Source organism: Corvus moneduloides, chromosome Z (genome assembly GCF_009650955.1).
Source record: "Corvus moneduloides isolate bCorMon1 chromosome Z, bCorMon1.pri, whole genome shotgun sequence".
Lineage (NCBI taxonomy): Eukaryota > Metazoa > Chordata > Aves > Passeriformes > Corvidae > Corvus > Corvus moneduloides.
The window spans coordinates 24,494,465-24,507,489 of record NC_045511.1 but is presented as its reverse complement, the minus strand read 5'-3'; the positions used below and the strand labels follow the sequence as shown (position 1 = coordinate 24,507,489).

Here is a 13,025-nt window from a genome sequence, read left to right as displayed (position 1 = left end):
GTTTGGGTGTAATCCATGAATGAAATCTGTAGATTTACACCCTACTGGAGAGGCCAGGAGAGGAGGTGATAATGAATGAATGACTATTGGAGCAATTTATTGTAGATGGAACAAGAATCATCATCATCAACTGAAATGAGAAAGGTCTGATTTAAGAGAGGATACACAAAGCACGTGATGAGTGAGTCAGAGGCAGCAGCTTCCTGTGTGAGATATGAAGACAGGCCAGAGCAATTAGCTAATAACACAGGGTCCTGCATCCTTTAAAAAACATCTCTATTGTAGCTGTCTCTGCCTAGACAGGGTCCCCCAGAGCCCAGCAGCATTCCCCACACTGGCAGGGATCTGTCCAGTCACAGTTCGAGCAAACACAAGCTTAAAATTGCCGAGCAGTTAAAGCAGAAAGGACAAAGTGACTATAATATAAAATGCAGTGGAATTATCTTCAAGTATTTCTTACAGTAATTAAAATTTAAGGAATAAAGTATGAGTCATTTATTTGCTACCAAGACCTGAAGAACACAAGCTGACAACGAATACAGTTGTGGGTGTTAATTACTGCTTAAAATAGACAAAAATATTAGAGCCACAAACTGTACCAAGTATAATTCTTTATTTAGTAATTTAATATTCTTCCCTTTTCATTTCAATGCATTTTTATATGTCTGACCTTCTGTAGACTCCTCATTTTGTTCTCCAGTTGAAAGAGCAAAGCTGGTTAATTTCTGGTGACATTTTGTAGCCATGTAGAGGCTGAAATACCTTTTTACACTTGGTTTTGTTTATAAATCTGAATTCGGTGGATATCTCCCTAGCCACACAAGCCTGTAAGCTGGGTGATGTTACTGAAATGAGAGCCTATTCCTTCCCAGGGACTCCCTGAGTGGAGTGTATCCTGTTCTCAAGGGCCCAGGGGACGGTGAGAAGTGCCCTATAATGGCTTTAGCCATGGCAAACAGCTCGACCACTCTATGTCTTCTTCGTGTGTCTTCTACTCTCCCAGTGTATCATTGACTCACACGGACTGTGATTATGGCACCACCAAATCCTTCAGAGTCCATGGCATGGGGAGTCTTGGTGTCACAATCAAATCAAGTTTTGCTGGGCTTTGATATAAGGCAGGAAGTTCAAAATCACAGTACATAGGAATTTCATTATAAAGTAATGTTTATGCCTTGAAATGGGGGCTGGTGCTCCCTCTTATTTATTAGACACCAAAAACAGGGAAGGATGCTCGTAGCCATTCTGAACTGCTCTTTAAAAAGGTAGCAAAAAAATAAACCTTAAAAGCTTGTAAAGGAGCCATAGGGAATCATAGCTGCCACTTAAATTATATTAAGGGGCAATAAATTGAAACCAGTAAAAAAGAAATGTGTCCTTACAGGGTGCATTGTCAGCTTATGAAATTCACTGTAGCGGGAGGTCAGTGAAAGAAAGTCCATAGTTTGTTTTTTCCCAAAGTACTTTTTGGATCACTACCGTGATGCTTACAGTGCTGTGAGAAAAGGCTAATCAAACTTCATACTCCAAGGCACAAACTATCTATGGGGGTCAGGAGAGAACGTCACCCTCAGAGACAGTGTATTAAGCATATTCTGCATTTTCCCTCTTGACCTTCGAAAGAGGGTAAGGATCTCTGCAGAATTGTTATATAACCTCCAAAGGCAAATTCTGCACAAGTGCCTCTGGATTCCTTGCTCCTGGGGAGCGATTCTCCTCTGGCAGATTTCAACACCTCTAGGAACATAATTTTAGCTCTGAAAAATGTATTTAAGCATTAGGATTGATGAATGATGCAACATAAAGGGTGCAGCAGCACTATCGAGCCTCAAAGACAGCCATGGGAGAAGCTGAAACAGACACCATTTATTGGCAAATAAGAGAGGCGGCCTCCCACCCATACCATTGTACAATGTCCCAGGTGGAAGACAAAGACAAACTCTGTGCATGAGCCTTGGCTGTAAGAAGCATGAGAAGGGAATCACCCTCTCCCAGTTTTTCACTGAAGCGTAGAAGTAAATCTCACAGAAGGCCATTACATGACTATTAATAAAACCCCTCAAGCACAGCTTAAACACAAAGATGCTGGTTAATCAAACAGCATCCCCTACCACATCCCAGGCAAGACCATCCCCTTTGACTCTTGCTGCTATTCATGTGGCAACCAGGTGAAAAATTAAAACTGGTGTACCTACTGTTCCCTTCCACCACTGCCACCACCTCTGTTTTGCTCTCCCAGTTCCATCACTGCATCGGTAATGATTGGTCCATGATATTTAGAAGCAGCCAGTGGGTTCTGCATCTGCTTCTCTAAGTCATGGCTGCCAGCTGTCTGATAAAGTTTGGGTATATCACATGCATTCATGAAGTCAAACTGGCTCTCAAGCCCCAGCTTTTACCTCGTTGATGGCTGGGTGAGCTGATGTGGTATGTGCTGTGGTCAGACACTTGAATGTGATTCATGTGTGGTCCTCTTATCTCTTCAGAAAAGGAAGTTTCTTACCTCTTTCAGAAGAGGAAGTTGTTCACTGTGAGAAAGATGAGTGGCAGAGCAATTTGGAGCACCAATCCTGCAAATGTTCCCACATGCATCTGCTGAATTCACTGCCAGGTCAGTATGGGCTCTAAAGGCTGCAAGGTCAGGGTCTTTGCTTCTTTGTCTCTACTGTCCAAGCTGTAACTCTATTTCAGCTACCAAACAGTTGAGACATATCTGTGACTTTACAGGTTGCTAATTTCCGAGGATTCCTCTCCCGTTCCCTTCTGTGGAATTTGGATTTTCGCTGCTTATAACACGCATGAGGGAAAAACTAAAATTCCTTTGTTCTCCCTTTCACCTCTATGCTGAAAAGGCCATGTTTCCCAGAACAACTACCCTGAGCTCAGCCTTAACAGCAGGCAAGAGGTGGTTGTCTCCCTGTCAGAGCTTGCTTTAGAATGAAAAGAGACTTAATTCCAGCACTGAGAATTAAGAAGATTTTGGTTTTAGCTCTCATGTTAATAATTTAGAAAATACATGCCAAATCACTGTGTTCTCTCAGTTCTCTCTGAACACAGCTGCAAACTGCATTAGGTGTTAGAGTGAATGGATATATTTCAGATGAAATATTTGTACTGAATTATTAGAGTAGTCTGTATTACGAAATTACTAATAAACATTGCTTCTGGCTCAATTTAGCCTGAACTCAGTGAACCTAGCCAGTGGTGAGAAATCGAAAATTCTGAAATACCCGATGAATGAATCTAACTAATCAAGAAGCCCTGCAGGAAGTAGATGCCAGGATTAATGAGCCAGTGGTTTCACCATGCCATGCTGTTATTTCTTCACATAAATGCCCTCAGATGAGATTACCTTTGTCATGAAAAGGAGAAAAGGAAGGTTACATACTTTCAACTGACAGGTTAACTGCCATTCCTCCATTACTGCAAGATACATTTTCATGTGCAGAGATTTTTATTCTGAAAAATGAAAATTTAAATACCACAACACAAATTAAACCACATTTTCATTTCTAAGAGCAGGGATCATTACTGCTAGTACAATAATATAATCCGTGCTGCAATGTTACCTGATCCCTTGCCTTGCACAAACTTTCTTCCCATATTAGTAATTGCTCAGTGATTGCAATCTCCAGCAGCGGGCAAGAGCAGATTCTGCCTTCCATGGGGATTTAAGCAGAGGGAGAGAAGAGAGAGAGAGTGTCAAAGCATTTCATCAAGAGAGCAAATGAAAGGTTCAGTGACATTATCTTTATGTATATTCCTTAGACATTAGGGGTGATGTTGTGTTTAGAGGAAAGTAGAATTACATGAATATGTGCCGACGTGGAAATGAATCCATACATAAGAACATAAATCTCAGTCTACTTACACACTGGGTGGAACAGCTTAAGGCTAAAATGCACCTTAACATAAGCAAACAAGCCCAGCTTGTAACAGCCCCAGTGCCTGGTGTTACCTACTTAGTCAGTAATAGGCTAATTGTTATTCAGCATAACTATTCCCTCTCAATTTATATGGAATTCAGTCATTTATTTTGATCACTTTACGTGAATGAAGGAAAGCTGTTCATGTTGTTAGATAGAACTGGTTTGTGCTGTTTAATTTTTATCTTTTAACATCAGCAAGATTGAGACTTTATAGTAAAATAATTCAGACAAAGCATGTAGCATATGTGAGTGAAGCCTGTGGTCTCCTTCCTTTCACCCACGTTAAACACATAAGAGCATCACCTTAGATGTTTTATGCTGCAAAGCTTCAGCGGGTGCAAAGGGTACATATAATTTCAAAAATCTCCAGGACTCAGAACACCAGGATCTATTGCTATGGAAACAAATCAAATTTGTATCAAATTGTGTAGGATCAAAAAGCTTTGCTCATAACCAGGACTACAGTTGCATTAGAATATGGAGGAAATGATGGATGTTTTAGGAGCGAGCATTAAGCCGAAGGACCTTTGTAAGGCCCCTTTCACAGAGCTGGAAATGTTCAGTGTCAGGAGTTGGATCTTACAGGTTGCGTCTCAATCCCCTGCCCCCAGCCAGAGAGAGCATTTTTCTCCACCATTAAAAAATTTTTTAAGATCTTCCATACCACACTTTACAACATTCCTACATCATAAAGCTGTCTTGCTTATAGCAATATAAAGCAGGTGTAAAAATTACGTGCTTGTAAACAACCTTCCATACATTTAGAAGAAGTAAAGTGAGATCTGCACTCTTCTGCATGTAAGTGGAGACTTTTTGCCCTCCTGGCAGGCCACAATATGGGAAAGAGAACACTGTGGAACTGGGAAGACCAAGGGATATCCCAGCTGGGCTGCTACTCCCCTTGGCCCATGCAGGGTGACCCATTGGATAGGGAAGCTGGAGGTAGTCTAACCAGCTCTGCTCCATAGGTACCATGTGTGCCCACATCTTTGATGGCTGGTCTAAACTGATCGCAAACTTCCATCTCAGAGCTAAGCCTGGGTGTATGGAGGCAGCTGCTGTGCCCCAAGGCTGAGCTATGGGCTAGAGGGAGGGCTGGGAGGAGAGACGGAACATGGTGACTCCTTTTCCCAAGTGCTACCATGGTATGGATTGTGGTATGGGACATCTCTTGCCTAGCCTAGACTACCTCAGGTTGAGCATCCTGGGTTGTTTCAGCACCTGCAGGAGCAGACTCCTGCAGAAGGGCATAGGGCTGTTTCCTCAGGTGACTCCCAGAGGACTCACTCGTGGTCTGGATCACCAGTAATTTATTCTGCTTTTATTTCTCTTTTAAATTAAATATGCATATGTAATATGTACTTTGGAGCGGGCAAGGACCCTTCTGTGAGTGCCTGTGGAGTCGGGCATTCTCAGGTGTGTAATTAAGAGGTGTGTAATTGATGTACAAGGAGAAGAGATCTCAGTGTATTGCATAAAAGGCAAGGGCGAGGGGGGAAGAAGGAAAAAAGAAGCCTAAACCTGGATGTATGATGCTTGGAAATGTACTGCGCTTCTTTTTCCCACCATATCAAAGTTTGCACAGGAGTAAACCCAGAGTTCTCTCTTCCATGGGGTTCGCTTCACCAGCCATGCCCTCATTTCATGTTCTGAAAAAACGAATCATTCCTCCACTGCCTGCTGCCCGGCCTCCTGCTGACCCACTTCTTCACCCCTTGCCCCTGCCCTGCTTTGCCCCGGAACTTCTTGTTACTTGCAGTTTAAAGGCCAACCACACAGAAAGATTAACAAAAGTTTATTAATCATGAAGTATTAAAATTGTGACAAGTGAAAGGCATCAATGCAAAGTTAAGCAAGCAAACTATCCCCAAACTTGTGACAAAGGACTCAGTGAATACCACAGAAGGAAGTCCTGTCTTTTTTTTTTTTTTGCCTGCAGTTGAAGACACCTCTCATATCTCACACGCCACATCAAAATCTATAATTCTTCATATCACATACTGAAAATGATTTTATTTATTCATTCACATTCACTTGATATAAACGTGTCCAGAAAAGTCAAGTAATATGTTTTATATTAGCTCAAACATTTATTAAGTAACCCAAAATTCAATAAATAAGCACAGACAATAAGTTAAAACATATCACGAATCGACCAGTATGTAACAAGAATGCTTTATCTACACAAAACATCCTATTTCACATCGTTTGTTCATTCCTCCAGCGGCCCTGCCCTGCGGCGGGGTGACCGGCACATGCAGGCTGGCGGGCCGCGGGGCCGAGCCGGGCCGGGCCGAGCCGGGCCAGGCGGGGCGGGGGGCGCGGCGGCGCCTCCGCCGGCGCTGCGGAGGGACAATAGCAGCAGGAACGTAAATAAATGCGTAAATAAAGGTAGGGAGGATCGGCAACTCAAGTGTCACGAAATCAAAGATCCGAAAAAGGGAAGCGCTCTTGCGCGCTTTTTTCTTCCCCCTTTTATCCCCTTTGTTTTTTACAAAAAGAAGCTTTTAGGTTTTTTTCTCTTTTCCCCATCACATTCGCTCTCGCTCATCAATGCTTCATCAAAATGGGTTTGATTCTCTCTGGGGTCTCCGTGCCGTTTCGCGAACCCGCCCGGCCGCCCCCCGACGGCGCCCTCGCAGCTGAAAGGAGCCGGCGGCAGGTCGCCGCTCCTAAATAAACCATAAAAATTATGAAAACAGAAACAAAAATGCGTTTTTTTGCAAAGCCAAAGCCGGACGGGCGGACGGCGGGAGAGCCGGGTCGTGGCGACGGAGGGAGGCAGAGCCGGGCTCGGGGCGGCCCCGAGTCCTCCCGCCGCCGGGCGGAGAAAACCGCGGGGCACAGGGGTGCGCGGGTGATGCGCGGGGTGGAGGGGGCTTGGGGAGGATCGGGGGGTGTTTCTCGGCCCACAAACCAGTCTGTTGGTGTCTGATTTCAGATCCTGAGTCGACTCCCTGGTAAGTCGGGTGGGGGAAGGCGGGGGCGCGGGGCGAGGCGGGGGCGCGGGGCGAGGCGGCGGGGGCGGCGCGGGGCGAGGCGCCGGCCATTAGGTGAAACTCATGGAGACTGTGTGCTCTAGTGCTTTGCGGCGGAGGGAGGCGATGCTGGTTCCCCGCCACACGTCGCTGCTGTCCGGGGAGCTGCAGAGCTGGGGCGAGCCCGTCACGTTGCTGGGGCCGGGCAGGGAGGCGGGCACCATGCCGGGGAAGGCGGGCTGGTAGAGGTGGGACTGCAGCCCGGCGCCGTTGGAGCCCGCCAGGCTGTTGGAGAGGCCCATGGAGTTGGGCGGCGGGCCGGCCGCCAGGCTGCACTGGGACAGGGACTGCGCCATGGCTTGCTGCCGTCCCAGCGCCGGCGGCAGCGGCAGCTGCGACACGCCGGGCATGGCGGCGGCGGCCCAGCGCGTGTCGTTGGCGTGGAAGGAGCACAGGCTGTCCCCCATGGCGGCGGCGGCGGCTGCGGCGGCCGAGGGGAACTGCGGCAGCCCCGGTGTCGGCAGCAGCGTGCCCGGGGCGCGGAACACGTTCGTGGTCTTCTTGCGTTTCTTCCACTTGGCGCGGCGGTTCTGGAACCAGACCTGCGGGCGGCGGGCAGCGACACGCTCCGTTAGCCACCACCACCCCCCGCGGCCGGGGGCCCCGCGGGACCCCCGCCCCGGCTCCCGCCGCCCCCCGAGCCTCGCCCCCGCCGGCCACGGTAGCTCTTCACACCCGCAGTCCCACGCGTGTCCCCGTCACAGGCTGACGAAACCGCTGGAACTTTTAATAACGAAATCGATTGATTTGTCCGTCCCGGGCGGAAGACTGCAGGAGAGGAGCCTGGCCTTCCCACGAAAAAAAGAAAAAAAGAAAGAAAAAAAAGAAACAAGAAAACCCGACCAGCCTACATCTCTGGCCCTTGTGTGGATGCGTTCCCGAGCCGCCATCGGGGCGCGGCGGGCGGAGAGCTCTGCCCCGGGCCAGCCGCCTCTCCCCGTGCCGCCGGGGCCCGGCCAGGAAACCCTTGCACCAAACCACACGCATTTGGGTTTAAAAAACCCAAAACATAGCAAAACCAAACCTATAACAACAAAAACAGGGGTATTTTAGGTGAGTGGGTGCCCGTGGTGGCACCATGGCAGGGATGACTTGGTGGGTCTCGCCGCACCGCGGCCGAAAGCAACTGAGACAGTCGTAACATGGGAGGACGCGCGTCCACCTGAAATCCGAGGGAGCGCAGTGCCCCAATCTGCTGGATTGCACGGGCTCAGACTCCATACGCGGACTGAGAAAGGCGGACGCCCATTAGCTGGAATGAACGGCCGTGAGGGAGCTAAATATTATATGAATAATCGAAAAATCGCGTTCAATTATGTTTTAGGGTTAATAGTCAAATTGCGGCTACAAAATCTTTTTATGTTTCATGGTTTGTTGGTGGTGTAAAGAATCTCCATCAGGTCTGATCGCCTAAGTTCATAGCTACGTTGCATATGCTTTTAAAATGTGAATGTTTCCAGTTGAAAACTGGTGCATGACAGATTAAAATGCAAGGAAAACCTGGGGGAGATTTTGAAAATGCACACATGACAACTCTAGAAATATATTAACCATGAGCATTTGGCAACTTTGAACTCCTTTTAAAATGCAACTAGCCCCTGAAAATTATTAATACAACAGTGAGAATCTAATGGAGGTTGGAATCTGAAAATCTACCTTGATGATATCTGCTGTTACAGTAATATAGACATACTGTAAATGTGTTTTAAAATATACAGCCCATTTAATTCCCCAGCTATAAACGGGTGAGAGAGAGTGAAAGCAATAGAGAGAAGGGGAGACAATATCACTTTTGTTTTTCTTCTTCTCTTTTTTAATTTTCTTTTTTTCTTTTTCATTTTTTCTTCTTTTTTTTTTTTAGAAGCCGAAGCTTTATGAAGATCTCATTGGAATCCAGCAGATGATTAATGTGAAGATTTGGTAGGAAATCTGGAGAGCTGTATTAAAGCTCAGATCTCAGGTTCATTTCGATCAGCCAGCCGTGAACTCTGGGCCGAATTCATTACACTTTAATAGTGCTGGGAGAGGAAGAAAATGCAATTTCTCATTCCATTAGAAAACTAGAAAATACTCTCAGCTTGTCCCCTATTAAGATGTGGCAGGTGACGGGACCATTGTGGGGGACACGGTCAATGGAATTACAGCACATTATTTTTGTTCGTATAAAATATTGGAAGGCAAGCCTAACTGTGCAGAAGTTATTTCACTGATTTAGTTTTTATGTAAATAAAATATTGAAAGTTAATTAATCCATGCTAGAGACTAATGATTATGCTTATTATATTGCATTTGATCGCGTAATTTGCATGATTCTCGCATTGCTGCTTAATAAGCCATTCCAGGTTATAAATAATTCTGAAATTGGTTTCTAATAATGGCATGCTATAAAAAGAATGGTTTTATTACAGCAGCTTGAAAAGCAGAGCAATATCAGATGTGGAATTGGACTCCCGTTTAAGCATCAGCCAGTTTAATAATTATTTAAATGTATCATATACATTAAATACGGATCTAAAATAAGGAAAGTGGTGATTTATCCTAGCATCTAAAACCCTTAAAAACATATACAGCCGCTATAAATTAAGCATTTGGAGCATTCCTTAATCAGTGTGGAGCCCACTTACTGAAAAGAATCTATAGGCTATCTGTTAACTATAAAGAAAACTGTAAAGTACTTGTATAAGAACATAAACTAATTACTATTTAATTTGAATTTGATCAAGGAGCAGTGATACATTGGATTGTGAAGTAAATATATTAAATTTTTTTTGCCTTAGATTACATAATGTTAATCATTTTGAAGTGTTAATTAAGAAGGTTATGTTGATCTGATTACTTTTTAAATTACAAAACATTATTGTAAAAAATATTTAAATTGACACTCTATTAAACTGTTTTTATCAGCAGTCTCGAGCTATTAGCATTGGTTTAAGATTATGCCAGAGCCATTAAAACACTTTGTCTTTCTTCCTACGAATTTCTTTGATGTGCTGTTAGAAAATAACTATTTCCATTTTATATTTTACTTCATTTACCACACTCCTAATATTGAAATTGGTATCATTAACCTTTGGGAAACCCAATAAAGTTTAATAGACCTCGTTTTCTTTTTTTCATAGAGTCAGTTGTCCAATTATATTTTATTTGTGAATCTAATTTCTTTTTTAATTTAAACTAATTATAGTTCTGTGTAGGCTGAGTCAAATTGTTTTACTTTTTAAAAGCAGACGTGCTTTTTCCGTCACATTCAAGAACGGGATCTGTTTTCCTTCATTAAAACGCTCATTTAGGGATTTCTCTTGACGTGTCTTTATTTAGCTCAGGAGCCTATGCTTGCCGAGAGGGATTTTGAGCAGTGACTGCGCTGAAGTGCGGCGGCAGTCCCGGTGCGCGGTACTGAGCTGGGGTGCGCATCCCACAAGTGCTTCTATTGTGCAGGCTTTCGCTCCTCGGAACGGACTCGCCCAGAAAGTCGCTAAAATAACCTTATACACACAAAAGCTGCATCTGAGCAGTCTAGCGCTTTGAACCTTCTCCTTTACCAAATTTCGTTTGCATTTATTTGCCTAAATAGTTTCCTACTGTCCTGTGTGCAAATATATATATATATATGTATTTTAGGGAACAAAATGCACCCTGATGTTGAAGTTACTCACTACCCCTGCCATCGCCAGGCATTATAAAAGCCAGTATGAGGAAACTCCGAGTCCAAACACAACTGGCTTTTAGCGAAGTGCCTTTTTAGGAGCCGGTATGCCTTTCCTCGCACCCCACCTCCGCTCTCAGGGCTGTGGGCACCGGCGGACGCCCCTTCCCGGCGGTGCCGCGGCCGTGCCGCCGTCAGCACCCTGGACAGCGGCCCTGGCGTCGGCTCCTTGGACGGCGGCCCCACGGTCGCCACCGGACTCCGCTCCAGTGGAAAAGGAGTCATTCCCGGGAGGTTCGGCTCGACCCTTAGCGCCGGGCTATTGCGAGGACTGAGACCGTTCTTCTCGGGCTATCCCTCCCCGGACTTTTTCCTGCCGCGGGTCGGGCCGTGGAGCTGAGGGAAGCTCAGCCTGCGCCTCGCTCGGGACCACCGCGCTGCAGGTGGGTAGGATAGAGGACAAGGGGACACCCCAAGGTGACAGCTTTGCGGAAAGGGGAGCGACGCACGTCTGATTTCAAGGCTTCCTGACCAAATTGTTGCTTTCAGGGTTGGGTTATTTCCCACGCCGTCGGGCTGAAGTTTGGGGCACCCACCCCCTCCCCGTTGTGCCTGGCCTCGCCGCCGGCCGGCCGTGTCGCCGTCGGTGCGACCGGGTAAGGGCCGGCAGGCGCTGCGCGGGGGCGGCTTTTCATACCTGCACCCGGGACTCGGTGAGACCGATGCGCAGGGCCAGCTCCTCCCGCATGAAGATGTCCGGGTAGTGGGTCTTGGCGAAGCTCCTCTCCAGCTCGTTGAGCTGCGCCGGCGTGAAGCGGGTGCGGTGCCGCTTCTGCTTCTGCTGACCCTGCTGCTGCCCGGCCTGGCTGGGGTTCTGGCCGCCCTGCTGGCCTTGCTGCTTGTCAGGGTCTTTGGCGCTGACAGCTAGGGAGCTGGGGTTGGATCCCACCGTGGTGATGTCCTCCCCCGGCAGCAGGGTGGTCCCTTCCACCGTGTCCGAGTTGGGAGCCATGTCTCCCGGGTGTCCCCCCGGATCCGAGCCCCCTACGCCCAGCCGACACTTCACCGCCTCCCGGTGTCCCAGCAGCTCGGCCGCATCTTTCATCCCTGTGGAAGCAAAGGAGCGGTAGTCACTCGCCTGCAGCTGAGCATGGATCCATCAGAGCCGCTCTCCAGTGCATTGAACTGGCGAGAGACATCCAATCACCGCCACCGCCTCCGCCCCGCCGTCCCCCGGCCGGCCGCCCGCCAGACCCGCAGCCCTGCTCGGGTCGACGACACGCAGAGACCCTGGCCTGGCGCGACCCGGGCAGAGGGGAGAAAACTTTACATCGAGCAGCTCCTCTTCCTGCTGAAATAACCAGTTCCCTGCCCGGCCTCCCCTTGCGAGACCAAGGGAAGGGAAGAGAGGGAGAGCAAGTTTTCCCGGGTTCAACTTGGATTTTCCAGCGGAGCTGGTAAGAGAAAGAGACGGAGAGAAAGAAGTAAGGCTCGAACCGCCCTGCTGTCGGGAGCATTACCTCCCCGAAAGATGCGCGGGAACCTCGGTCAGTCTTGCCGATCTCTCCCCTCTCCTCCCTCCGCTTCTCTAAACAAACTCATAAATAACCATAAATAGATAGACACAGATGTTTCTCCCTTTTTTTTAGAAGGAAAAGAAGGAGGGAGAAAGGAAACGGGCGAGCAAGAAAAGGCCACACAGAACTCCGTAAACATCATAGAGCTCATCTGTCCTAAAATAATAATCATCATCATAATAATGTGTAGGTACGTATACAAAAACTGGGGAGAGAAAAATTAAATGATCCACAACTCGCTGTAGATCTACATACTCCGTAGGTCTCACTCTCTCTTCTTTTTTATGTTAAATCAAATTAAACTTTAACACAGTACAATTACTTTTAAAGGAATTAGCCCATTTAGATCGCATTAAGGTAAAATAAGGAACAAATTGTCAATTTCCTGCCCCGGCTTCTTCCCCGCTCGCCGCCGCCGCCGCCGGTGCAGCCGCCGCGGGGCGGGGGGGTGCCGGGGGAAACTCACCGAGACGGGCATCCAGGAGGTCGGCGTGAGACAGCATCGCGCACCGCTCCAGGGCGAAGGCTGTTCCCCCCCAAATTTTAGCGGCCTTAAGTTATTTAAAATAGATATAAGATATGAGATATATATATATATATAGATATAGATATATATATATATATATAGATCGTCTAAATGAAAGAAAATTCGGTGTGTGGTTAAAAAGGGGGTCTCTTGCATTATAATGTCCTTTAGAGAGACGGGGAGGTGCTTAACACTTCAATGAACCCGTGAGCAGCTCGGCGCGGGGACCAATCAGGAGGGCAGCCTGCAAATGTCAGCGCCCGGAGCGCCCCGCTCCGCCCGCCCGCCGCCCGCCCGCCGCCGCCGCCC

The 13,025-nt window shown here is 47.3% G+C and overlaps 1 protein-coding gene across 1 annotated transcript; it reads right to left on the bottom strand.

The window, feature by feature from the left end:
- Nucleotides 1-6,451: 6,451 nt before the first annotated feature.
- OTP (orthopedia homeobox) lies at nucleotides 6,452-12,792 on the bottom strand. The gene is made up of 3 exons (XM_032095141.1): nucleotides 12,657-12,792; nucleotides 11,311-11,720; nucleotides 6,452-7,509 (listed from the first exon to the last, which is right to left on the bottom strand). The coding sequence occupies exons 1-3, from the start codon at nucleotides 12,691-12,693 to the stop codon at nucleotides 6,979-6,981; spliced, it is 978 nt and encodes a 325-aa protein (XP_031951032.1). The 5' UTR covers nucleotides 12,694-12,792; the 3' UTR covers nucleotides 6,452-6,978.
- Nucleotides 12,793-13,025: the final 233 nt, after the last annotated feature.

Bases quoted from the DNA above. Each gene is read 5' to 3' on its own strand.
- OTP (XM_032095141.1), bottom strand. From the start codon at position 12,693: ATGCTGTCTCACGCCGACCTCCTGGATGCCCGTCTCG. The intron at 11,721-12,656 runs GTGAGTTTCCCC...TTGCTTCCACAG, and splicing joins CCTCCTGGATGCCCGTCTCG to GGATGAAAGATGCGGCCGAG. The intron at 7,510-11,310 runs GTATGAAAAGCC...CGCCGCCCGCAG, and splicing joins TCACCGAGTCCCGGGTGCAG to GTCTGGTTCCAGAACCGCCG.